A 27,010-nucleotide genomic window follows, 5' to 3' on the forward strand; every position below is an offset into this window, starting at 1 on the left:
AGCACAATACAGGCCCATTGGCCCACAAAGCTGTGCCGAACATGTCCCGAACTTAGAAGTACCTGGGCTTACCATAGCTCTCTATTCTTCTAAGCTCCATGTAGTTATCCAGCAGTCTCTTAAAAGATCCTATCGTTCCCGCCTCCACCACCGCCGCCGGCAGCCCATTCCACGCACTCACCACTCTCCGAGTGAAAAACTTACCCCTGACATCCCCTCTGTACCTACTTCCAAGCACCTTAAAACTACGCCCTCTCGTGCTAGCCATTTCAGCCCTGGGGAAAAACCTCTGACTATCTATTTTAATGCAAGGAGCATTGTGAACAAAGCGGATGAGCTTAGAGCGTGGATCAATACTTGGAGATATGATGTGGTGGCCATTACAGAGACTTGGATGGCTCAGGGACAGGAATGGTTACTTCAACTGCTGGGTTTTAGATGTTTCAGAAGGGACAGGGAGGGAGGCAAAAGAGGTGGGGGTGTGGCACTGTTGATCAGAGATAGTGTCACGGCTGCAGAAAAGGTGGAAGTCGTGGAGGGATTGTCCACGGAGTCTCTGTGAGTGGAGGTTAGGAACAGGAAGGGGTCAATAACTTTACTGTGTGTCTTTTATAGGCCGCCCAATAGTAACAGAGATATTGAGGAGCAGATAGGGAAACAGATCCTGGAAAGGTGTAATAATAACAGAGTTGTCGTGATGGGAGATTTTAATTTCCCAAATATCGATTGGCATCTTCCTACAGAAAGGGGTTTAGATGGGGTGGAGTTTGTTAGGTGTGTTCAGGAAGGTTTCTTGACACAATATGTAGATAAGCCTACAAGAGGAGAGACTGTACTTGATTTGGCATTGGGAAATGAACCTGGTCAGGTGTCAGATCTCTCAGTGGGAGAGCATTTTGGAGATAGTGATCATAATTCTATCTCCTTTACAATAGCATTCGAGAGAGATAGGAACAGACAAGTTAGAAAAGCATTTAATTGGAGTAAGGGGAATTATGAGGCTATCAGGCAGGAAATTGGAAGATTAAATTGGGAACAGATGTTCTCAGGGAAAAGTACGGAAGAAATGTGGCAAATGTTCAGGGGATATTTGTGTGGCATACTGCATAGGTACGTTCCGATGAGACCGGGAAGTTATGGAAGGGTACAGGAACTGTGGTGTACAAAGGCTGTAGTAAATCCAGTCAAGAAGAAAAGAAAAGCTTACAAAAGGTTCAGAGAGCTAGGTAATGTTAGAGATCCAGAAGATAATAAGGCTAACAGGAAGGAGCTTTAAAAGGAAATTAGGAGAGCCAGAAGGGACCATGAGAAGGCCTTGGCAGGCAGGATTAAGGAAAACCCCAAAACCACAAGTATGTGAAGAGCAAGAGGAATAGATGTGAAAGAATTTGGCCTATCAAGTGTGACAGTAGGTATGTGTGTATGGAACTGGAGGAAATAGCAAAGGTACTTAATGAATACTTTACTTCAGTATTCACTATCGAAAAGGATCTTGATGATTGTAGTGATGACTTGCAGCAGACTGAAAAGCTTGAGCATGTAGATATTAAGAAAGAGGATGTGCTGGAGAGTTTGGAAAGGATCAAGTTGGGTAAGTCGCCGGGACAGGATGAGATGTACCCCAGGCTACTGTGGGAGGCAAGGGAGGAGATTGCTGAGCCTCTGGCGATGATCTTTGCATCATCAATGGGGACGGGAGAGGTTCCGGAGGATTGGAGGGTTGCAGATGTTGTTCCTTAATACACCGTATGCCTTCTTAACCACAGAGTCAACCTGCGCAGCTGCTTTGAGCGTCCTATGGACTCGGACACCAAGATCCCTCTGATCCTCCACACTGCCAAGAGACTTAAAATTAATACTATATTCTGCCATTATATTTGACCTACCAAAATGAACCACCTCATGCTTATCTGGGTTGAACTCCATCTGTCACTTCTCAGCCCAGTTTTACATCCTATCAATGTCCCACTGTAACCTCTGACAGCCCTCCACAACATCCCCAACCTTTTTGTCACCAGCAAACTTACTAACTTTTGAATTTACTCCCCATTTAAAAAATAGTCTATACCTTTATTCCTTCTACCAAAGTGCATGACCCGACACTATATTCCATTTGCTCCTTCTTTGCCCATTCTCCCAATTGGTGTAAGTCCCTCTGCAGATTTCCTGCTTCTTCAACACCACTTACCCCTCCATTTATCTTTGTATCATCTGCAACCTTGGCCACAAAGCCATCAATTCTGTCATCCAAAACATCGGCAAATAGTGGCCACAATTCTGACCCCCGTGCGACGCTGAGAACATGAGTTGCAGAGCCCTTCAAAGTGAGTCCATAGGTTGTGGAATCAGTTCAGTCTTGAGGTGAACAAAGTTATCCACTCTAGTTCAGAAGTCTGATGTTTGAGGGATAATAACTGTTCCTGAACCTGGTGGTGCGAGTCCTGTGGCTCCTGTACCTCCTTCCTGATGGCAGCAGAGAAATGAGGGCATGATCTGGGTGGTGAGGGTCCTGCTTCCTTGCAACAGCGTTTTGTGTAGATGTGCTCAATGGTGGGGAGGGCTCTGCCAATGATGGACTGCGCTGTATCCACTACTTTTTGTAGGCTTTTCCATTCTTGGGCTTTGGTGTTCCATACCAGGCCGTGATGCAATCACTTAGTATACTCCCCACTGCATATCTATAGAAGTTTTTCAAAGTTTTAGACATCATGCCAGATCTTCGTAAACTTCTAAGAAATTAGAGGCACTGCCATGCCTTTGTAATGGTACTTTCCTGGAGCACAGGACAGATCCTCTGAAATGGTGACACCGATGAAGTTAACGATACTGACTCTCTCCACCTCTAATCTTCTGACAAGGACTGGCTCAGAGACCTCCAGTTTGCTCCTCTTGTACTTAATAATCTGCTTCTTGGTCTTGCTGGCATTGAGTGAGAGGTTGTTGTTACGACACCACTCAGTCAGATTTTCAATCTCCCTCCTGTACGCTGATTCATCGCCACATTCGATTTGGCCAATGACATTGGAGCTGTCTCAGTCATGAGCGTAGAGCTGGGGCTAAGCACACACAGTCTTATAGTGCACCTGTGCTGATGGAGATTGTGGAGGAGATATTTTTGCCAATCTGGATCTACTGGGATATGCAAGTGAGGAAATCAAGGATTCATTTGCACAGGGAAGTATTGAGGCCAACATTTTGGAGTTAATGATTTTGAGTGCTGAAGGCAGAGCTGTAGTCAATAAAGAGCATGCTGATGTATGCTCCTTCACTGTCCAGATGTTCCAGGATTGAGAGAACAGCCAAGCAAGTGGCACCTGGTGTTGATCTGTTGTGACAGTACACAATTTCTCATGCAAACTTACCTCTTGCTATGAAGACTAACTCACTATTTGCCCTAATTACTTGCTGGAAGTGCACTTTGTCCTTCAGTGACCTGTATACAATATACTCAGCTGTCTTCAACCATCATTACTGCCTCTCTCTCACCATTTAATTAATACTACGGCCTATATATTGAGCAAATTCTTCCATAATTACTTCATTAGATTGTTACATGCTTTTCCAAGTGTTTGATACATGTCAGATTCAGCATTACAACTATTTTTACAAGTAACTCCTCACAACATTCTCCGAAGGTACAGAAACAGCTGGGAGAGGGGATGTGGTTGCTGGAGATGGGATAGTGGGTCAGGAACTCTCTCAAAGGGAATGATTTTATTTCTACTATTGATTCTGTTCTTCTGTGGAAGCTGACCAAACTGTTAACAAATTAGGTGGCATGCATCGTGATTGGTGTTCAGAGTTTAAGGTGCATCACTCTAACGGCGCCAGAGACCTGGGTTCAATTCTCACCTCTGTCTGTAAGGGTTTTACGTGTTCTCCCCATGACATTGGTTTTCTTCTGATCTCCTCCCTCCCACATTACAAAGACATTCGTAGGGGTGAGGGTTAGTAAATTGAGGACATGCTACAGTGCTGTCAGAAGTATGGTGACACTGGTGGGCTCCCGGCATATCCTCGGACTGTGTTGGTCGTAGACGTAATGGTGCATTTCACTGTATGCTTCAATGTACATGTGATAAATATGTTAATATTACCTTTAAAACTAAGGATCGTTACTTTGTTCTATTTTTCAATAGAAAAAAAGACCAAGTCATTGAAAATATCAGGAGTTTGATTAATTTCTGCATTGCAAAAACCATGGAGATGTGGGGGAATAAAGTGGGACACCTTTAGCACGGCCAACCTTATCAAAGTCAGTCCAATTTACACAAAATAGACAGATGGATGCTTTATTGATGAATTACACTGTCACAGTAACATTACAAGTGCACAGATACACAAATATTAGAAAGGAAGTAAGAAAGAATAAAAATAATAAGTTACCACAAGTGAGGGGCCCATCACTTCCCGGCTGTAGGTTGACTCATTACAGAGCCTCATGGCTGAGGGTAAGAATGCTTTTGGAGCAGCGCAGTTGTCTCAGCCTGTCACTGAAAGGGCTCCTCTGTTCAGCCAAGGTGGCATGCAGAGGTTGAGGAACATTGTCCAGATTTGCCAGGGTCCTTTGTTCTACCACAGCCCCAGTGTGTCCAGTCTGATCCCTACACCAGAGCCAGTCTTTACTGAGCCTGTCAGCATCACCCATCGCCCAGGCACACCATGTGGAGTTTAACAGTTTATTGGTCACACGGTGTGCGGAGTTTGACGGTTTATTGGTCGCACGGTGTGCGGAGATTGACGGCTTATTGGTCGCACGGTGTGCGGAGTTTGACGGCTTATTGGTCGCACGGTGTGCGGAGATTGACGGCTTATTGGTCGCACGGTGTGCGGAGATTGACGGCTTATTGGTCGCACGGTGTGCGGAGTTTGACGGCTTATTGGCCGCACGGTGTGCGGAGATTGACGGCTTATTGGCCGCACGGTGTGCGGAGTTTGACGGCTTATTGGCCGCACGGTGTGCGGAGATTGACGGCTTATTGGCCGCACGGTGTGCGGAGTTTGACGGCTTATTGGCCGCACGGTGTGCGGAGATTGACGGCTTATTGGCCGCACGGTGTGCGGAGTTTGACGGCTTATTGGCCGCACGGTGTGCGGAGTTTGACGGCTTATTGGCCGCACGGTGTGCGGAGTTTGACGGCTTATTGGCCGCACGGTGTGCGGAGTTTGACGGCTTATTGGCCGCACGGTGTGCGGAGATTGACGGCTTATTGGCCGCACGGTGTGCGGAGTTTGACGGCTTATTGGCCGCACGGTGTGCGGAGTTTGACGGTTTATTGGTCACACGGTGTGCGGAGAGGGTGCTGGGTTAGGGTGGTTTGCTCGGGAGTGTGGGGACAGCGATTAACCAGACCGACTGACCCAACGTCACGGCATCCGCCCCCGACCTTTCACCCCTAACCCTAGCGGACGAGACCGCCGTGTGGAAGGGTTGTGAAGCGGCGGCGCTGTGGGCTCTGATTGGTTGATAAAAGGATTTTGCGCAATGACGTATATCCTCCTCGCCCCAACGGTGTGGGAATTCCGGTGCGGAGTCAAGATACTCGGCTTCGGCTCAGGTGGGTCTGGGAGTCCGGGAGTCGGGGCTGGGACTCGGGGACCGGTCGGTCTGGAGTCCGGACCCTGGGAGCCGGGGGGAACTGGTCAGTCTGGAGTCCGGACCCCGGGAGCCAGGGCTGGAACTGGGGGACCTGTCGGTCTGGAGTCTGGAGTCCGGGAGTCCGGGCTGGGACTGGGGAGTCGGTCGGTCCGGAGTCCGGACCCCGGGAGTCGGGGGGAACCGGTCAGTCCGGACCCCGGGAGTCGGGGCTGGGACTGGGGGGCCGGTCGGTCCGGAGTCCGGGCTGGGACCGGGGGACCGGTCGGTCCGGGCTGTGGGTATGGGACCGGGGATGTGGGTGGAACCGGTCGGTCCTGTTCCCGGCTCCAGGAGTGTGTGAGCGGGTCCGAGGCACTATTAAGCGATGGCCCCTGGGGAGAGAGAGAGCCGAAGGTTATGGATAGCGAAGGAGCTGCGGGCCAGGCCTGGGGCCTCTGGCTTGTTGCTCGGTGTTGGCTGCACTGCCGTCACAGTGCGGCCTGGGGGAGGCGGGGAGGTGGAGACGCCGGAGGCTGGGCTGGGTGTCCTCTTGTCCCGAGTGCACCCGAGCCTCAGGCCTGAGCCGTTGTCGTTCCGGGGTTTCAACTGTGTTACGGAATTGTGTATTTATCATCTCTCGGTCTGTTCCCTCTACCTCGCCTGGTGTCCTGCCACTTTCATTTTATCGCGTGAAGCCCTGTACAAATATTCCAGGTGGTAACCGAGTGAAACAGGATTTCCTCTTCCTGTTACCCTACAGTCAATGATCTTGTGTGAGGTTAAACAAATACAGCCTTGTAGAATCGTCGTTGCGGGAGTTGGAAAGGACTGGTCCCATTTTCCAGGCATGGAATTGTAACAAGGTGAACAAAACTGAATACAGTTCTCCAAATGTGGCTTCACCGGCGTCTTGTATAATCACAGTTTAACCTCCTAACCTTCTGTATTCAATGCCTAGACTAACAAAGGCCGGCTGCCAAAATATACCTTCAGGACCCTGTTTTCCCATGTCTCCACTTGAAGGGAATTGTTCATCTTTACAAAAATACCCAGGGTATTCTGTTCAATGTAAAAGTGCTTCCTTGATTTGAAGTTCCAAAAGGTAACATTTGAATTAAGTCCTACTTGCCATTCCTCATCCCACCTATCCCACTGCAATTCTTGATGCACCTTTTCTACACCATCTGCCAACCTGTAAGTATTATCCAGGTTTGGGACTTGGGGACCAGTTGGTCCGGGCTCCCGCTCCAGGCCGTCATGCTGGCTGCCCCTAATCAGCCACCACGTACTGAGATACAGTGGCAATCTTTGTTTTGCATGCTGTCTATACAGATCATTCCAAACTGAAGTACGTACTTTATTGTTGCCAAACAATTGATACTGGAGCCTACAATCATCACAGCGATATTTGATTCTGTGCTTCGCGTTCCCTGGAGTACAAATCGATAGTAAATATTAAAAATTTAAATTATAAATCATAAATAGAAAAGGGAAAGTAGAGTAGTGCAAAGAAACCGAGAGGCAGGTCCGGATATTTGGAGGGTACAGCCCAGATCCGGGTCAGGATCCGTTCAGCAGTCTTATCACAGTTGGAAAGAAGCTGTTCCCAAATCTGGCGGTACGTTGAGGTAGTGCAAGAGGAAGAACAAGAGAATGCAGAATGTTGTTACAGTTACAAAAATTGTGCTGTTTGAGTAGACAGTTGTGCCACCAAGGCCAAGATGAGATCAAAAGTTCATGATTATTGTACAAGAGGTCTGTCTATGTGTCTTGTAACAGTGTATATTTCAAGCTGCTGTATCTTGTGACAAACGTTCAAAGCTAAATTTCATCTGATTCATATCCCGGAGAGGTAAAGGCACGGAGAGAAGGTGGCTTCAATCCTGCCTATCAAAGTAAGTTTAAGAAAAGGTGAGCTGTGTTGCTTCAGTAAAGGCCAGAGATTTGGAAATTTAAAAATATAGAAAAAAAGTAGGTTAAATAAGGATAAAATAAAGCAAGGGTGAACTAGCAAATAATACTAAAACTGTTCATGAATTGAATTGACTTTATTACTTACATCCTTCATATACGTGAGGAGTATAAATCTTTACGTTACGTCTCCATTCAAATGTGCAATTATAGTAATTTATAATATTATTTACAACAGGATAGTCAATATAACATAGAAATACAGTTGCGAGAGCATGAATTAAGCAGTCTGATGTCCTGGTGGAAAGGCAGAGAATAGCTTATCTGAGATAAGCATGGGGAGTGAGTGAGAAGTAAAGAAAACACAAAAGATTATTTCAGATTGAAGTTGGATTTCAAATTCAGGGCCATTTATCACATGTACATACAAACATTGGTCACTGTACTTGGAGCATTGGGAGCAGTTTTGGGGCCCTTATCTAAGAAAAGGTGTGCTGGTGTTGGAGAGGATCTAGAGGAGGTTCATGAGAATGAAAGGGTTAATGTTTGAAGGGTGTTAGGTGGCTCTGAGCCTGTACTCACTGGAATGTAGAAGAATAAAAGGGAGGGGGGGGGGATCTCATTGAAGCCTACTGAATATTGAAAGGCCTAGGTGGCATGGACGTGAAGGTGATGTTTCCTATGGTGGGGGAGTCTAGGACCAGAGAGCACAGCCTCAGAATAGAGGATTGTCCATTTAGAACAGAGATGAGGAATTTCTTTCGGCAGGGAGTGATGAATCTATGGAATCCATTGCCACAGATGATTCTAGAGGCCAAATCATTGGGTATATTTAAAGTGGTGGTTAATAGGTTCTTGATTAGTTGGGGAGTAGGCAGGAAAATGGGGTTGCGAGGGGTAATAGATCAGACATAGAAAGGTGCGCAGACTCAATGCCGAGTGGTCCAATTTTGCTCATGTCTTATGGAAACATACAGTGAAATGTGTCTCTTGTGCCTAACACAGCATGCCCACCATGTTCAGCAGAACAACACCTGCAACAGCAACAAAACATGCCCCTTTCCCTCCCATCCACCCAGCCACTCCTTCATACAGGCAGTCCTCAATCTGCAGGGCAGGTCACCTCTGGGCCTTCAGTAAATTTGACAACTTGCAGATACTGGGTCTCCACCTTTCCCACTGGACTTGTGGGCCAGGCTTTCAGCCATAGTGCTGTGGAAGTCGAATCTGGATAAACTCACTCAGAGATCGTACAAATATAAACCCTTTATTCAAAGCCTCCAGGGCACTTCGGTTAGTCGCTCAAACAGGAACAGTCTGTGACTGTTCCTGCTCGGTCCACCAACTAACTCAATTCCCCTTGCAAGATGGATATATTTGTTCAGATACCCCCACACAAGACAGGCAGGAGCCAGACTTATCTACGTATATGACAGTACCGAGAGACAAAGTACAGAATAGGTATAATGGCCACATACACAAAACAGACTGGAGCGGTCTTATCTCTGCGCATGACTGCACAAGGAGACAAGCATCCTGGGAGACAAGCATCCTGAAACACTAGCTGGCTAACTTCGAGAAGAAATATTGCAACATTGAATAGCAAAATTAGCACATCTGCTGACCATCAAGGTTTCTTGCAGAAAAAACAGCTTGCTGTGTTTAACCCTTTATATACTTTATCAGTGCCTCAAGTTCCAGCCTCACCAACTTTGATCTTCTGTATCGACCCCAGGATCGGCTAATGAAGGGACCCCAAATTCCACTCTTCAAACTCTAGACTCAGTGACCTAGGAGGGGGATCATTGACCCTTGTGTGCACTGACCTCCAATTCCAACACCTACTGACCTAAGTTTGGGGGGCGGGGGAGGAGTGTGTGTGTGTGTGTGTGTGTGTGTGTGTGTGTGTGTGTGTGTGTGTGTGTGTGTGTGTGTGTTGTCATCAGCATGGTCTATGTCCTCAGCACTTGCCAGCCTGACTTCCATGCACAGGGATCTCTGTATATTTCCCACATAGCCCAAAGGTCATCATTATGTGGTCTTCTGTTATTATAGAAAACCAAGTTGGTTCCTTTGGGATAAAGAGTACTATTCCAAACACAAGTCCACATATTCCTTTTCCATGGTATAGTTGTGAATTTGATTTGACCAATCTTCATATAACCCTGTATTCCGCAACCTCTACATCACAAAGGTATATGGCTTGGTTTGGTCCCTGAACTGGGTATTATCCCTTGTGTAGATAAGCAGTTTAGGAAGAACAGAATAAAGAGGAGAATGTGTGGGAGTGGGATTGCTTTGTTGAACTGGTGTGGAATCAGTGGGCCAAAATGAGTCAGTCTCAGAAAAGTTCAGCACAGAAACAGGCCCTTTGGCCCATCTACTCCATGCTGAACCATTCAAAATATTTACTCCCACCCCCATCAACCTGCACAAGGACAATAACCTTCTATATCCCCTACTGTCCATGTACCTATTCAAACTAATCTTAAATGTGAAATCGAGCTCGCATGCACCACTTGTGCTGGCAGCTTGTTCCACACTCTCACCACTCTCTGAGTGAAGAAGTTTCCCCTCATATTCCCCTAAACTTTTTGCCTTTCACCCTTAACCTATGACCTCAGTCCCACCCAACCTCAGTCGAAAAAGGCCTACGTGTATTTACCCTATCTAATTTTGTATACCTCTATCAAATCTCTCAATAAAATCCTAACCTATTCAATCTTTCCTTATAACTTAGGTCCTCCAGTTCTTGCAACATTCTTATAAATTTTCTCTGTGGTCTTACAACCTTGTTTACATCTTTCCGTTAGGTAAGTGACCAAAACTGCACATAATACACCAACTTCTTGTACAACTTCAACAGAATATCCATCTCCTATACTTTGATCGATGAAGGCCAATGTTCCAAAAGCTTTCTTTATGACCCGATCTACCCATTATGCCACTTTCAACAAATTATGGACCTGTATTCTCAGATCTGTTTGTTCTACCACATTCCTCAGTGCTCGACCGTTCTCTGTATAAGACCTGCCCTGGTTAGTCCTATTGAAGTGCAAAACCTCATACTTGTCTGCATTAAATTCCATCTGCCATTTTCTTGACCTATTTTTCCAACTGGTCCATCTCCCTCTGCAAGCCATGATAGTCTTCCTCACTCTTCACTACACCCCGAATTTTGGGTTTTTTCACATATTCCAGAGACACACGGTTAGGGTTATAGTGTTGTGGTAGAGGCAGAGACATTAGGGACATTCATGAAACCCTTAGGTAGGCACATTGATGACAGGAAATGGAGGTCTATGTGGGAAGGAATGTCTGGATTGTTCTTGGAGTAAGTCAAAGGTTGGCACAACATCGTGGGGTGAAGGCCCTTTTCTGAGCTGTTGTGTTGTATGTTAATTTGACTTCCATTTGTATTGGCCATTGCTATCCTGGGGAAAAAGGCACCGACTGTCCACTCTGTCTCTGCATCTTATAATCTTATACACTGCTATCAAGTTGCCTCTCATCCTCCTTCGCTCCAAAGAGAAAAGTCCAGGCTCTCTCAACCTTTCCACACAAGACATGTTCTCTATCCAGGAGTCATCCTTGAAAATCTCCTCTGCGTCCTCTCGAAATCTACCACATCCTCCTTATAATAAGATGACCAGAGCAGAACACAACTAGAGTTTTAAAGATAAAGGTTAGCTTTATTTGTCACATGTACATTGAAACATACAGTTAAATGGGTCAAGTCAAATCAGCAAAGATTATGGTGTACAGTCTGCAAGTGTTGCCACAACACTATAACCCTAACCATATGTCTTTGGAATATGTGAGGAAACCCACCCTGTTGTTAAAGTTGAATCTGAGTAGAACTCGGGAGACCAGCTTCATATCGTCACCACAGTTTATTGCGCATTCTCCTGCAGGAGTTTGAGACCCAGTTGTCAAAGGGAAGGCATGTCAGTGCTGTCACCATCTGACAAGTGGACCACGTCATTCAGGTTACAGCTGTATATTTATAAATAATAAGTCCCATACATCACTGTTGCAAGATGTCATTTGAACTGGTACGCCCACCAAGTGTGTTGGTGCAAAACTTAGTAACAGATAAGAGAATCCACTGAATCAAGGTTTAATTACAGAAGGATGTGCTGTCCAGTCCTTAGCAGTTATTCCCTTTACAAGGCCCTGAGTTAATTACAGACAGATGTTCATTCCTGTCCTTATCAGCGAGTCTTCCTACCCCCCCCCACTTAAACAAAGGTATAATGCATTATTTATCAAATTCCCAATGTCTCTCTGCAAATTAAAAGGGAACCAGTATAAGCTGTTTTTTTCTAACTGCTGAAGGCAGTTTAGTTCAGTTCAAAAATTCCTGTTCGGTCCCAATTATTCTTTTAGTCATTGGTTACATAGGTTCAAAATGATTTTTTACATATCCTCAATTCCTCACTGTCACAGGGAGAACATTTAGACAGCAGCAGGGATTTTATACTGATCTTACAGCTGGCACTGTAAAAATACACTAACTGCTAATTTTATAGAGCTGCAACATTTTCTCACGGCTCATGAACTCAAACCCAAGACTAATGAAGGCCAACAAACCATCTGCCTTAACCACACTATTGATGTGTGCAGTAACTTTGAGGGTTTTATGGACTTGGAGCACCCCCCCCCCCACCCCCCAAAGATCCCTCTGTTCTACCATCCTGCTAAAAATAACTGGATTAAACTTCTCAGCCTAGCTCTGCATCCTGTCTGTACCCCGTTGTAACCTATGACAACCTTCTACACTATCCACATCACCAACCTTCGTGGCAACTGCAAACTTGTTAGCTCACCCCTTCCACTTCCTCATCCAAAATCACAAAGAGCTGGGATCTCTGAACAGATCCCTGAGGAATACCACTGGTCACTGACCTCTAAGCCGCATACTTGCCAAATACTATTATGATTATGAGGACACGCAGTCCCCTTTTATTGTCATTTAGTAATACATGCATTAAGAAATGATAAAAATGTTTTTCCAGAATGATATCACGAAAACACATGACAAACCGACTTAAAAACTAACAAAAATGACTTAAGTATAATATATAGATACAACAGTGCAAAGCAATACCGTAATTTGATAAGAACAGACCATGGGCACAGTAAAGTCTCAAAGTCCCTTGAAAGTCCCATCATCTCACACAGACGGTGAACCTCCAGCGCCGCCAACTTGCCGATGCAGCATCCCGGAAGCATCCGACCACAGTCTGACTCCGAGTCCATCCGAAAAACTCCGAGCCTCCGACCATCTATTCGACAACGAGCACTATCTCTGCCGAGTTTTTGACCCCGGCCCCGGCAACAGGCGATAGGCAAAGCCGAGGATTTGGGGCCTTTGTCTTGGAGATTCTTGATTGCACAGTAGCAGCGGCAGCGAAGCGGGCATTTCAGAAGTTTCTCCAGATGTTCCTCTGCTCTTCACAGCTGTCCCCATCAAACCACCCTCTACCTCCTATGTGCAAGGCAATTTCAAATTCACACTGCCAAGTTTCCATGGCTCCCATGCCTCATGTCTTTCTGAATGAGCCTTCCATGGGAACGTTGTCAAAATTGTTACTAAAATCCTTGTACACCATATCCATTGCTCAACCTTCATCAGTGTGCCTTAGCACATTCTCAAAAAACAATTCAATCAGGTTTGTGAGTCATGCCCTGCCCCTCATAAAGCTATGCTGATCGGTAATAAGAATTCACTCCTCCAAATGCTCATAAATCCTGTTGCTAATAATCCTCATTAGTTTGCCCATCGCTGATGTGAAACTCATGGGTCTATAATTCTCAGTGTTCCTCTTTTTGAACAAAGGAATAACATTTCCAGCCTTCCTTGTGGCCAGTGAAGATGCAAAGATCATCGCTAAAGGCACAGCGATATCTCCCCTCACTTCATATAGTAATCTAGGGCATATTCCGTCTGGCCCAGGAACTTATCATTTCTAAAGTTTTTCAAAAGCTACAACACTGCTTCTTTTCCTGACAACGGCCTTCAGTATGTTACTGTGTTCTACATTGTCCAGGTCCCTCTCACTGGTGAATATTGAATCGAAGTATTCATTAGTTACCCCCATTACCTCCTCTGACACCAGGAACACATTTCCCACGTTATCCCTGATTGGTCCTGCCTTCACTCCAGTCACTGTCGTCCTCTTCACTTTCTCTTTGATATTATTATATTTATGTCTTCTGCTTTTTTTCATGCCTCTTCTCAGAGATTTTAATCATTATTGCTGCCCCAGTCTCTTCCACTTTACCTGTCTTTTAAAAATTTAAACTCATTTTGAGCATCTTCAAAGTAGGAAGTTATGCTATAAATTGCTATTTATTCTGTTGTGATGCTGTGCAGCCATTCATAATCTGAATTGATCAGTTACATCTGGTGTATAATATTTCAGAAAATTTGACAATTAATACAAGGTAACAGGAATTAATAGCAGGGTTATCCAAATTAATCATTTTGCCAAATGTGTTTCCAAGTAATTGGGTTATGTAGCTATTTGAATTTTGTAGATTATAATTTTAATTTTAGAAAGTAATGAAGATGAAAGTAATTAAGATGACTCCTATTGTTTCTCTGTAGGTTTCCACCAAATAAAACGTAACCATGAAAAATCAAGATTCTGAGAGTACGTTCAGCCCATCTGCTGATGGTGCTGAGGCTGAAATAGTTGGTGTCACAGGGGCAGAACCTTTTGGAGGAGAGGATGATCTAAGGGTCGAATCTGCTGGACTGGAAACTGTTTGTCAAACAATTGAAAAATCTGGTGGCCAGAACGGGCTTGTTGAAAACCATGATAATGTCAAAGTCTGTGAAGAGGTTCTGAAACAAGCAGCAGGAAATGATGGTGAGGAATCATTTATTGTCCAAGGGACGTCAGCTGCAGAGAGCTTGAATAGCCTCCAGCCTGAGTCTTCAACATCTGATGTCTCAGATGAGCTTAGCCGACAACTAGAAGACATTTTGAACACTTACTGCTGCAATCTGCCAGACCACAGTTCTTCTGTGCAGTCTGAGGAATCACCAGAAATGGAAGAGCTTGAAAAGTGTGCCAACAGCGAGCCGCTGAGGAATGGTGTGCGGGAGATAGAGTGTGGAGAGATGAGTGAAGAGATTGAGAAAGTGGTGAAGGCTGAGGTTCGTGTCAAAGAGAATGGAGATGTCCAGAACAACAAGGACCAGAAAAAAGCTCCAGAAAAAAAGAAAACCAAAGCATTGGGTGAGCTAAATTTCTCCTAGTTAATGCAAGTTTTCTTGTTTAAAATTCACACACTTATTTTTCTCAGTTAAGAGAAAAATCAATGAAATGCAGACAGTGATAGTCATACAAACAAGGAAAAGTACAGCAGGGAAACAGGTCCTTCAGCCCATCCAGTCTGTGCAGATCCATTTAAACTACCTCCTCCTCTTGACCTGCACCAGGACTGTAGCCCTCTAGACCCCCACCATCCATATACCTATCCAAATTTCTTTTAAACGTTGAAATCGAGCTTGCATGCACCACTTGTGCTGGCGGCTCGTTCCACACTCTCATGGCCCTCTGAGTGAAGAGGTTTCTCCTCATGTTCCTCTCAAAGTGTTCACCTTTCACCCTTAATCCATGACCTCTAGTTATAGTCCCACGCAGACTCAGTAGAAAAAGCCTGCTTGCATTTGCTCTATCTACACTCCTCAATTTCGTATACCTCTATCAAATCTCCTCTCAATCTTCTACATTCCAATGAATAAAGTCCTAACCTATTCCATCTTTCCTTTTAACTTGTGTCCTCCAGACCTGGCAACATTCCTGTACATTTTCTTGGTTTCTGTTCAACCTGACTCACATTTTTCCATTAAGGTAGGTGACTAGAACTGCACACAGTACTTTCAAGTTGGGCCTCACCAACGTCTTATGCAACTTCAACATAACAGCCCATCTCCTGTATTCTGTGCATTGATTTATGAAAGCCAATGTGCCAAAGGCTTGCTTTACAATCCTATCTACCCGTAATGCTACTTTCAACGAATTATGGACCTGTATTCCAAGATCCCTTTGATCAACTGCACTTCTCAGTGCACTACTGTTGACTGTGTGAGACCTACCTTGGCTGGTCCTACGGAAGTGCAACACCTCGCTTGTCTGCAGTCAATTTCATCTACCATTTTCTCAGCCCATTTTCCCAACTGATCCAGATCCCTTTGCAAGCTGTGATAGCTTTCTTTGCTGACTACTATGCCCCTAATCTTGTTATCCGCAAATTTGCTGATCCAATTAACCAGATTATCATCTAGATCATTGATATAGATGACAAAAAGCAGTGGACCCAGCATACCTGTGGCAAACTGCTAGTCACAGTCCAGTCAGAGAAGTAACCATCTACTACCGCTGTCTGGCTTTCCCACAAAGCCAATGTCTAATCCAATTCACTACCTCATCTTGAATGCTGAGTAACTGAACCTTCCTGACCAACCTCCCACGCGGGATGTTTTCGAGTGCCTTGATAAAGTCCATGTAGACAATATCTACTTCTTTGCCTTCATCAATCTTCCTGGTAACTCCCTCAAAAAAACTCACATTAGGGTTTAAAAAAACCCTCAAACAAGATTGGTTAGACAAAAACCCAAAAACCCTCAAAAAAGATTGGTTAGACACGACGTACCATGCACAAAGTCATGCTGACTATCCTTAATCAGTTTCTGTCTATTCAAATTCTCATGTATCTGGTCCCCTAAAATACATGCCAGTAACTCTCCCGCTACTGATGTCGGGCACATTGGCCCATAATTTCATGGTTGAAATTTGGAGCCTTTCTTAAACAGCGGAACAATATTAGCTCTCCTCCAATCCTCTGGTGCCTCACCTGTTGTAAGGATGATTTAAATGTTTCTGCTAGGAGCCCTGTAATTTCTGCACTTGCCTAAATCAAGGTCTGAAGGAACACCTTGTCAGGCTCTGGGGATTTGTCTACCCTAACTTGCCTTAAGATTACAAGCACCTTCTCCTCTGTAATCTGTACAGGGTTCATGACCTCACTGCTGCTTTGCCTCACTTCTGTAAATTCTGTGCCCGTCTCCTGAGTAAATGCAGATGCATAAAATCCATTTCAGATCTCCCCCATCTCTCTTGACTCCATACTACTGTGATCTTCCAGAGGGTGATCCTTTATCCTTTGCAATTCTTTTGCTCTTAATATACCTGTAGAATTCATTAGGATTCTTCTTCACCTTGTCTGCTAGGCAACCTCAAGATTTGTTTTAGCCCTCCTGATTTCTTTCTTAAGTGTTCTCTTGCATTTCTTGTGCTCCATAAGTATCTCATTGTTCCCTGCATTGCAACTCCTTTCTCCTTTTACTAGGGCCTGGAATCATTTTTGTCAACCACCTCCAGTTTTAGAAAGTCCTTTTTAAGATAAGGAGCCCAAAACTATTCATAATACTCCAAGTGAGGCCTTTCCAGTGCTTTATAAATTCTCAACACTACATTCTTGCGTTTATATTCTAGTCCTGTTGAAATGAATGCTAACGCTGCATTTGACTCGACCTGCACGGTAACCTGTACGGATTCCTGCACAAGGACTCCCAAAACCTTTAGCATCTCAGTTTTTGGATTTTTTTCTCCATTTAGAAAATAGGCAACCATTTCATTTTTTCTACCAAAGTGTGTGACCATACACTTCCTGACGCTGTAATCCATAGGACATGGGGGCAGAATTAAGCCATTCAGCCTGTCGAATCTGCCCTGCATTCCATCATGGCTGATCCAGGATCCCACTCAATCTCAGACATCTGACTTCTCGCCACGTCCTTTGAGGCCCTGAGTTATCAGGAAATTGTTAACTTCTGCCATAAATATACCCACGGACTTGGCCATCACCGCAATCTTTGGCAGAGCATTCCATAGATTCACCACTCTCTGGCTAAAAAAAAAAATTCTTCCTTACCTCTGTTCTTAAAAAGTTGCCCTCAACTTTGAGGCTGTGCCCTCCGGTTCTCGATACCCCCACCACAGGAAACATCCTCTCCACATCCACCTTATCTAGTCCTTTCAATATTCAGTAGGTTTCAATGAAATCCCTCTGCATTCTTCCACATTCCAGTGAGTACAGATCCAAAGCAGCCAAACGATCCCCAGTTAACCCCTTCATTCCTGGAATCATCCTCATGAACCTCCTGTGGACTCTCTCCAATGACAACACATCCTTTCTGAAATATGGGGCCCAAAATTGATGTGGCCCTGACTAGTGTCTTATAACGCTTCAGCATTGTCTCCTTGCTTTGTGTTCTATTCCCTTTAAATGCCAACATTGCATTTGCATCCTTACCACAGGCTTAGCCTGTTAATTAACCATCTGCCACTTTGCCCATTCTCCCAACCTATCTGTGAGCTTGTAACTTGTTAAGCAGACTCGTGTGTGACACCTTTTCAGGGGCCTTCTGAAAATCCAAGTGCACAACATCAACCAATTCTTCTTTGTCTATCCTGCTTGTTATTTCTTCAAAGAATTCCAACAGGTTGGTCAGGCAAGATTTTCCCTTAAGAAAATCATGCTGACTGTGGCCTATTGTATCACGTGCCTCTAAGTGCCCCAAAACCACATCCTTAACAATCGACACACAACGTCTTCCCAACCACTGAGGTCAGACTAATTGACCTACAGTTTCCTTTCTTCTGCCTCTCTCCCTTCTTGAAGAGTGGAGTGACATTTGCAATTTTCCAGTCTTCTGGAACCATTCCAGAGCCTAGTGACTCTTGAAAGATCATTACTAATGCTGCCATGATCTCTTGGGCTGCCTCTTTCAGAACCCTGGAGTGTACTCCATTTGGTCCAAGTGACTTGTCTATCTTCTGACCTTCCAGTTTCCCAAGAACCTTCTTTCTAGTTATGGTAACTTCACACACTTCATGACCCTTGGCACCTGGAGCTTCCTCCATACTGTTAGTGAAGACTAATGCAAAATACTTATTCTTTTCTTTCAAAAATTCCTTGTCCTCCATTACTACCTCTCTGGCATCATTTTCAAGCAGTGCGATATCTACTCCTGCCTCTCTTTTACACTATGTATTTGAAGAAACATTTGGTATCCTCTGTAATATTATTGGCCAACTTTCATATTCCATCTTTACCTTCATAATGACTTCTCTAGTTGCCTTCTGTTGGTTTTTCAAAGCTTCCTAACCCTCTAACTTCCCATTAATTTTTGATCTATTATATGCCCTCTCTTTGGCTTTTATGTTGGCTTTGACTTCTCTTGCTAGCTGTGGTTGTGTCATCCTCCCTTTAGAATACTACTTCCTCTTTGGGATGCATGTCCTGTGCCTTCTGAATTGTTTCCAGAAGTTCCAGTCATTGCTGCTCTACCATCATCCCTGCCAGTGTTCTTTTCCAATCAATTCTCGCTAACTCTTCTCTCATGCGTCTGTAATTCCCTTTATTCCATTGTAATACTGATATATCTGACTTTAGCTTCTCTTTCTCAAATTTCATGGTGAATTTGATCATATTTTAATCACTGGTCCCCTAAAGGTTCTTCTACCTTAAGTTCTCTAATCAATTCCAGTTCATTGCACAACACCCAGTTCGTTCGTTCTTTCTTTATTAATCTTTTTATTGATTTAAAAAGAACTTAAATACAAACAAGAGGAGAATTATCTCAAATATATATATCAATAACAATACAAACTGAGATTGAGATAGACATTATCAAAAACAACACCCATTTCAGAATAGCTGATCCCATAGTGAGCTGAACTGCAAGCTGCTTTAAAAGCCATCTTGCAGACATTCTAGAAATTCCTCTACTTGGATCCAGCACCAATCTGATTTTCCCAACCTACCTGCATTATGAAGGCCCCCATGACTATTGTAACATTGCCCTTTTGGCATCCATTTTCTATCTCCTGTTGTAATTTGTAAACCACATCCTTGCTACTGTTTGGTGGTCTGTTCACAACTCCCATCAGGGTCTTTTTAACCCTGCAGTTCCATAGTTCTATTCACAATGATTCAACAGCTTCCAGCCCTATGTCACCTCTTTCTAATGATTTGATTGATATGATTACTAAATGCAAAGTGTTCCCTTACACAAACTTCTGTGACCTGCCCAGTCTCATTCCCTAATAGACCTCGTATCAGACACTGTCTTGTTGGGACTTCCATGTACTGATTAAGGAAACTTTCTTGAACACTTTTGACCATCTCTAACTCACCTATTGCTTTACAGTATGGGAGTTCAATCAATGTGTGAAAGTTAAAATCACCTACGATAACAACCGTAATGGGGGATGTTCTGCATCATTTAATATTTTTTTAAAAATTATAAGATTTAAGAGTTAAAATGGATTTATGAAAAAAAAATCATGTTTGACAAATAGTATGTTGAACAGTACAGGGCAGGCAGGGCCTTTGGCCCAGCATGTCAGTGTCAATGCCAATCTAACGAATCTCCTCTGCCTGAACAGGGTGTACATCCATCTATTCCCTCCCTGTTAGTGTCTGTATAAGTGCTGAATGAATCTGTGCCTCAGATAATTTTGTGTGCTGCTTTTCCCAGCCACTGCTTCCTCTCCCTCCTCCCCAGCCTCGGATTTGGAGATGAAAATACTGGATTGTCTGGTACCTCCTTGTAACTAATACACACTACACTCCAAATTAGGCAGCAATGCTGGTAGACCACTACATCCTTCCTGTTGTGTGACAACCAAAACTATGCACAATACTCCAAGTATTGATTATCCAAAGTGTTGTTTAGTGACAACGTAAATTGCCCAAGTTTGTACTCAATATCCCAACTGATAGCGTCATTCAGTCTGTGTCAAGCTGATAGCCTGCCTGGTCACATAGATTCACAGCTGTATATCCCTCCCATCTATGTACTCATCCTAACTTCTCTTAACTGTTGCAATTTTGCCTGCCACCCAATCCACATTTGTTGGCACTTTCAGGGATCTATGAATTTACCACCTAAGATTCCTCTGTGTGTTAATGCTCCCAAAAGTCCTTTTGCATAATTTCTCACTTGACCAGGTTAAACTCCATCTGCCCAAACTTCCACCTAATTAATATCCTTTAACATTTTTCTTCACTATCAACAATTCTGACTGTTCATGTGATGTCTTTCTATTTTCTAGTTTGACTGCCTGCATTTTCATTCAAATCCTTTATTTACATTAAGAACAAATGAGGTCCCAACGCTGGTTACAGAACTCTACCACTACCCCCTATCTGGTAGGACCAAGACATTTTGGTCCTGTCTACCAACTCACCATGGATCTTATGTGAGTTAATCACCTGGGCTAGCTTACTAGGGACTTCATGTAGATGGCAGCCATTACCATACCAGTGTCAAGATTCCCACATATTAGAGATGGATTTACCCACTTAGTTGACTCTCTCAGCTCCTGTTTAAACTATTGTTGTTATTCTTCCCTTAATTTAGTATTTCTACCCAAGAACCAGCTGTAACGTTATCCACGACTATCTTAAAACTTAAAAGAATTGTAATCACGTCTTTCTTGGATTATTTGAGGATGTGACTCAGACAATAAGTGGATGTGATCAATTTGGGCTTTCAGAAGGATAGTGTGAAGGTCCCAATCAGAAGGCTGCCCAACAGAGTGTGCATAGAACTGTGAGTAACAGTGAAAAATGTAGGCCTGCATGGGAGGGAAGGATTAGGTTAATCGTGAAGTGGGTAAGAATTGGGTGACAGAATATAATGTGTGAAAATGTCAGTTTATTCTGCCGGGCAATGTTCCCTCTAAGGTGGGTGCATGTGTGCGAATGCGCATCTTTTGCTCTCAGTGCACAAAAGGTTGTCACCCTCTACTTGGTGTGTTAAGTATCGTACACAATCCCATTTCCTTTTCCGGTTTCTGATGTGGAGAGTGTTGACAACATGGAGTTTGTGATGATTTGTCTGCAGATTTTAGAAGTGACTTATTTAAACTGTTTTTATTGAAGAAATTATTCAGTGCTCACATGTTGTTGTCACCAGCCAAAAAAATTGCACAGCACAAGATTTTTGCGCACACTGGTCATTACAAGTTAGAGGGAACATTGCTGCCAGGCCCTGCCTTGAGAAGAACTAGAGAGCGAATGTTCACACATTGATCAACTATCAAAAAGCATCCCATTAAGTTTCTTGTATGTCGTCATCTTTTTCAGGAAAGGAAATTACATTACTGATGCAAACGCTGAATACTTTGAGTACCCCGGAAGAGAAGCTTGCTGCACTCTGCAAAAAATATGCAGATATGGTAAATTAATGCATTGGAACATGATTGTTTTTCAGACTGCCAATTGCAATTAACTTGTGCAATTTACTGTAGTGATGTTGCAATGTGTTAATTCTGCACACCACCTGGAAAGAAATTGAAGCTAAGTGTTTAAAAAAGTGGATAACATGGATCCTAAGACGTGTCATATAAGCTTGACATTTTTGGCACAACACAATCATTGCCACAGTGCTGTTGTATGAATCTTTCAGCCCCTCTCCTTGTTTATGTCCCATGTGGTTTTTACCAGTGAGATGTTGCTCCAGTGCTGCTGAATTTGCAGTTTATGACGTACAATACAAAAGTTGTATATGTTCAGAACAGCACAGGATTTGGCCTTTGGCCCACCACGTTGTATTGAACTAATTAATGGCCTGTAATCCCTTCTGCCTGCCTGTGGTCCATTTCCCTCTGTTGTCTGCATATTTCTCTGCACATCTAAGAGCCTCTTAACTGCCTCTAGCATACTTGTCTCCACCAGTGTGGCTGGCGGTATATTCCAGGCACTCACCAGTCTTTGTACTTAAAAAAAAAAGAAGAAGAAGAAAGCAGCACGCTCCCCACATCAACCCCCTCCCATGTTAAATGCATGCCCTCTGGTGCTTGACCTTCCACCCCTGGAGAGTAAGATACCCGCTGTCTGCTGTGTCAATGCCTCTTTTAATTTTATAAAAGCTTATCAAGCCTCTGCCAGTCCAGAGAAAGCATCCCTAGTTCGTACAAATTCTCCATATAGAGTCTAGACCTGTGTTAAACCCTGATCTCCATTGCTGTGTCCATGCTGTTTCCTCTGGGTGCTCCAGTTTCATCCCACTACCCAAAAGCATGCAGATTGATAGGCTAATAGGCCATTGCAAATTATCTGAACTGATTGGAGGTTCCTGGGAGGAGAGGCTGGGGAAAATTGTCTGGTTTGGTCCAAGATTAGTGTAGCTGGCTGATTGTTGGTCAATGTGGACCAGTTTCCATGCTGGATGACTGAGATACAACATAGACATGTACACCTGTTATTTGGCTGTTTTAGCAATCAGTGTCCCTGGGATGGAGATTAGCAATCATTAAGATGGCCACTCTTCTTTGTGAGTTCAAGGGTCAAGGCTGGGAGATGTTAAATAACATTTGCCCTTGTTTGCTGGACTCCAAGAGAATAGAGCTGACCCCACTGAGATTTCCAAGCCTCCGAGGGACGGACAGGGTCCGCAGGGTGTAGAATCCAGAGCCGGGGATGAACCAGTAGGAGCTGAAAACCTGGAATTCCCTGCTCTGGGGGTGGGGGTGAGGGAGGGGTGCGGTGGCACACTGCGAGCTGGTTCACTGGAGAGTGGTGAAATAGCAATTGAGCAGAAAGTTGATCAAGGCACAAAATCTGCCAGCAAGATTTCTCAGCCACTTTCAAACCTGCGGCCTTTAGAAGGGTAAGTGTAGCAAAAGCATGAGAGCACCTCCCGCTGTAAGTTGCCTCCAACCCACCTTCCACCAGGCCTTGAAATTGTATTGGAGTATGTACCTTCACTGTGACAGAGTCAAAGTCCTGGAACATCCTCCCTAAGAGCGCTACCCCCTTCTCTCCTGTGCCTTCACCGTGACTCCCTCCCTAAGAGCACTACCCCCTTCTCTCCTGTGCCTTCTCTGACATGTATGTACAGTGAACGGTTTAGAATTTTCTCTATTTCTGCATAAATATGACCTAAAATGTGATCAGATCTTCACACGTCCTAAAACTAGATAGAGCACACAATTAAATAAACAACACAAAAACATTATACTTGTTCATATATTTATTGAGAAAAACGATCCAATATTACCTGTATACGTTGGAAAAAGTATATGACTCTCTAGGATTATCAGTTCATTTAAAAGGGAAATTAGCTGGGTGTTTCAATCAATAGGATGGCAATCAGGTGAGAGTGTGGGAGGCCCTGCTTTATTTAAAGAACGTATACCTGGGCCTTCACCATGAAAGTCTCATCTTCACCACACGGCTTTTTAAAAGTGTGCCATGCCTCGATCAAAGGAGATTTCTGAGGACCTCAAAAAAGTTGTTGATGCTCACCAGGCTGGAAAAGAGTACAAACCCATTTCTAAAGAGTTTGGGCTCCACCAATCTGCAGTCAGCCAGATGGAGTAAATTCAACACTGTTGTTACTCTTCCTAGGAGTGGTCAACCAACAAAAATCACTCCAAGAGCAATATGTGTAATTTTCCAGGAGGTCACGGGAACCCCAGGCCTCTCATGTCAGTGTTCCTGAGCTGACTATCAGACAAACACTGAACAACAATGGTGTGCATGGCAGGATTGCAAGGAGAAAGCCACTACTCTCCAAGAGCACATTGTTGCTCATCTAAAGTTTGCTGAAGACCATGTGGATAAGCCAGAAAGCTATTGGAAAAATGTTCTGTGGATGCATGGGTCCAATCTAGAACTTTTTGGCTTAAATGAGAAGTGTTGCTTTTGGCAAAAAGCAAATACTGCATTCCAGCGCCAGAACCTCATCCCATCTATGAAACGTGGTGGTGGCAATGTCATGGTTTGGCCCTGCTTTGCTGCCTTGGGACCATGATGGCTTGCCATCATTGATGGAACTATGAATTCTGAATTGTACCAGCAAATTCTACAGGAAAATGTCAGGATATCTGTCCGTGAACTGAAGCTCAAGAGAAAGTGGGTCATGCCGCAAGGCAGCGGCTCTAAACACACCAAAGAATGGTTAAAGCAGAAGAAATTTCACATTTTGGAATGGCCGGGTCAAAGTCCTGACCTTGATCCTATGGAAATGCTGAGGAAGGACCTGAAGCAAGCAGTTCATGCAAGGAAGCCCACTAACATCCTAGAGCTGAAGCAGTTTTGTAAGGAGGAATGGCCTAAAATTCCTCCAAGCCGATGTGCAGGACTGATCAACAGTTACTGGAAATGTTTAGTTGAAGTTTGTACAAGGGGGTCACACCAGTGACTGAAAGTAAAGTTTCGCATACTTTTTCCAACAAATACGTGTAATATTGGATCATTTTTCTCAATAAGTAAATTAAAAAATAGTATGCTTTTGTGTTACTTGTTTAATTGGGTTCTCTTTGTCGAGTTTTAGGACTTGTGTGAAGATCTGATCACGTTTTAGGTCATACTGATGCAGAAATAGAGAAAATTCGAAAGGGTTCTCAAACTTTCTAACACCACTGTGTCTTCGCTGTGACAGGGTCAAAGTCCTGGAACTCCCTCCCTTGCAGCTGTATGGGAGTAGCCACAGCTCTGCTGCAGCAATTCAGAGGCAGCTTCCCACCACCTCCTCAGTAGTAATTGGCAATGGATAATTAAATGCTGTCTCCATTGAAAAAATGACTTTTTAAAAAAAAAAAAATCGAGTCCTGTGATCTACTGATTCTATGTTCGAATCCCTTTAGCTCAGGCGGGGTAGGGCAGGCAGGACCTTCAGCCATTAACTGTCTGCATTAGGGAATAGATCTAGTATTAATTGGTTCAGCCTCCTGCTTATCAGGAAGTCATGGAGCTTGAAATGTTGATACTGCTGTTTGTGCTGAACTTGGAGCCACAGTCAGAGGCTTCTCTCATTGTGAAATCCTTATCCTGAGTGCAACATGCTGCAAACCCACAGCACCTAGTGGTCAGCAAGGCTGGGGTGCATAGAACTAACATTCGACTACTTGCAGGTGTGCATGTCCTGAACACAGCAACCCCTCCTGTAACTCCACAGATTGTGCACATCACTACCTGGACTCGGCCTGGCACAGCTAGATACTTTTCTAGAAAACGTTTTGATTTTAGGTTGTTATTAAGTAAGTTTGATGCCAAGCGTAAATAGCAATACTTGATCTTCCTGCAGCTTGAAGAGCACAGAAATACGCAAAAGCAAATGAGGCTGCTACAAAAGAAACAAACCCAGATTATCCAAGAGAAGGATCACTTACGGAATGAGCATAGCAAAGCCATTCTCGCACGTAGCAAGCTAGAGAGCTTGTGTCGTGAGCTACAGCGTCACAATCGAACACTCAAGGTAAGCTGGTTGCTCATTCTAAACGGGTGGGCAGACCATATCAATCAGAATTGAGTTTAATATCACCGGCATATGTCGTGAAATTTGTGAACTTAGCAGCAGAAGTACAATGCAATTCATGATAATAGAAAGAAAAAGGAAACTCTGAATAGCAAGTGTGTGTGTGTGTGTGTGTGTGTGTGTGTGTGTGTGTGTGTGTGTGTGTGTGTGTATGTATGTCCTAACCCTAATATAGTTGAATTAAATGTGTAGTGCAAAAAATAGGAAATGTAAAATGCGGTAGTGTTCATGGGCTCAATACCCATTCAGAAATCAGATGGCAGAGAGGAAGAAGCTGTTCCTGAATCACTGAGTGTTTGTCTTCAGGTTTCTGTACCTCCTTGATGGGTAGCAATGAGAAGAGGACATGCCCTGGGTAATAGTGGTCCTTAATAATGGGTGTTCCCTTTTTGAGGCACACATGTGGAGATGTCTTGGATACTACAGAAGCTAGAACCCATGATGGAGCTGACTAATTTTACAACTTCTGTAACTTTGGATCCTGATAGGTTACTGCAGTTAAATAAATTGATTTCTGTATCTGGTGGTAAATTCGCTTGTCTTTTGGGGTGGTTAGCAACTGGCCACATGGTAGAAGACAGGGATGTGGCCAGGATCAGTGAGAGTTCGTCTAGATAGCCAGGGACACAGTAAAGGCAGGAAAGGAAATAGTTAATTGATTTCAATACCTGAGGTTTAACAAGGCAGACAAACTCGCAATGTGGATTGGTTCTGGGACTAGCATATCACAACCATAACAGAAACATGGCTGAAAGAAGGGAAGGCCTGGCAACTGGCTACTCCTGGATACAGATGTACAGGTGTGACACAAGTGCAGGTGAGCCTGGAGAGGTGTGTCGCCTGTTTGATGGGAGAGGATGTAACAGCTGTACTTGATTAGCGTTCTTGGTAGATTGTCCTGTGTGGCCAAATGGTTAGAAGTTGGAAACAAGAAGTCCAGTGTCACTCTAATGGGGCTGTATTATTGACCCCCTCCCATCCAATCATCAGTAGGAACTCAAGCTGATGTGTGGAGAAATTGCACATTGTTGTTAAGAATAATAGAGTTGTATTAGTGGGAGATGTTAATTTCCCTGGTATTGGCTGGGCCACCCAAAGTGTTAAGGGCCTGGATGGGATGGAATTTGTGAAATGTGCAGGAAAGTTTCCAGAGTCATTATTTGGAGGCC

General features: G+C 44.0%; 1 protein-coding gene across 2 annotated transcripts in view; it reads left to right on the forward strand.

Annotated features, from left to right (window-relative positions):
* The first annotated feature begins 5,452 nt into the window (after positions 1–5,452).
* The window catches only part of LOC140190295 (alpha-taxilin-like), a 48,575-nt gene continuing 27,017 nt past the window's right edge, over positions 5,453–27,010 (forward strand). For both annotated transcript variants that reach the window (XM_072246896.1, XM_072246897.1), the window contains exons 1-4: positions 5,453–5,558; positions 14,103–14,739; positions 21,665–21,756; positions 25,611–25,781. In XM_072246896.1, coding sequence (XP_072102997.1) covers positions 14,127–14,739; positions 21,665–21,756; positions 25,611–25,781 — 876 coding nt within the window. In that variant the 5' untranslated portion in view covers positions 5,453–5,558; positions 14,103–14,126. The remainder of the gene's footprint in view (positions 5,559–14,102; positions 14,740–21,664; positions 21,757–25,610; positions 25,782–27,010) is intronic.

Source organism: Mobula birostris, chromosome 29 (genome assembly GCF_030028105.1).
Source record: "Mobula birostris isolate sMobBir1 chromosome 29, sMobBir1.hap1, whole genome shotgun sequence".
Lineage (NCBI taxonomy): Eukaryota > Metazoa > Chordata > Chondrichthyes > Myliobatiformes > Myliobatidae > Mobula > Mobula birostris.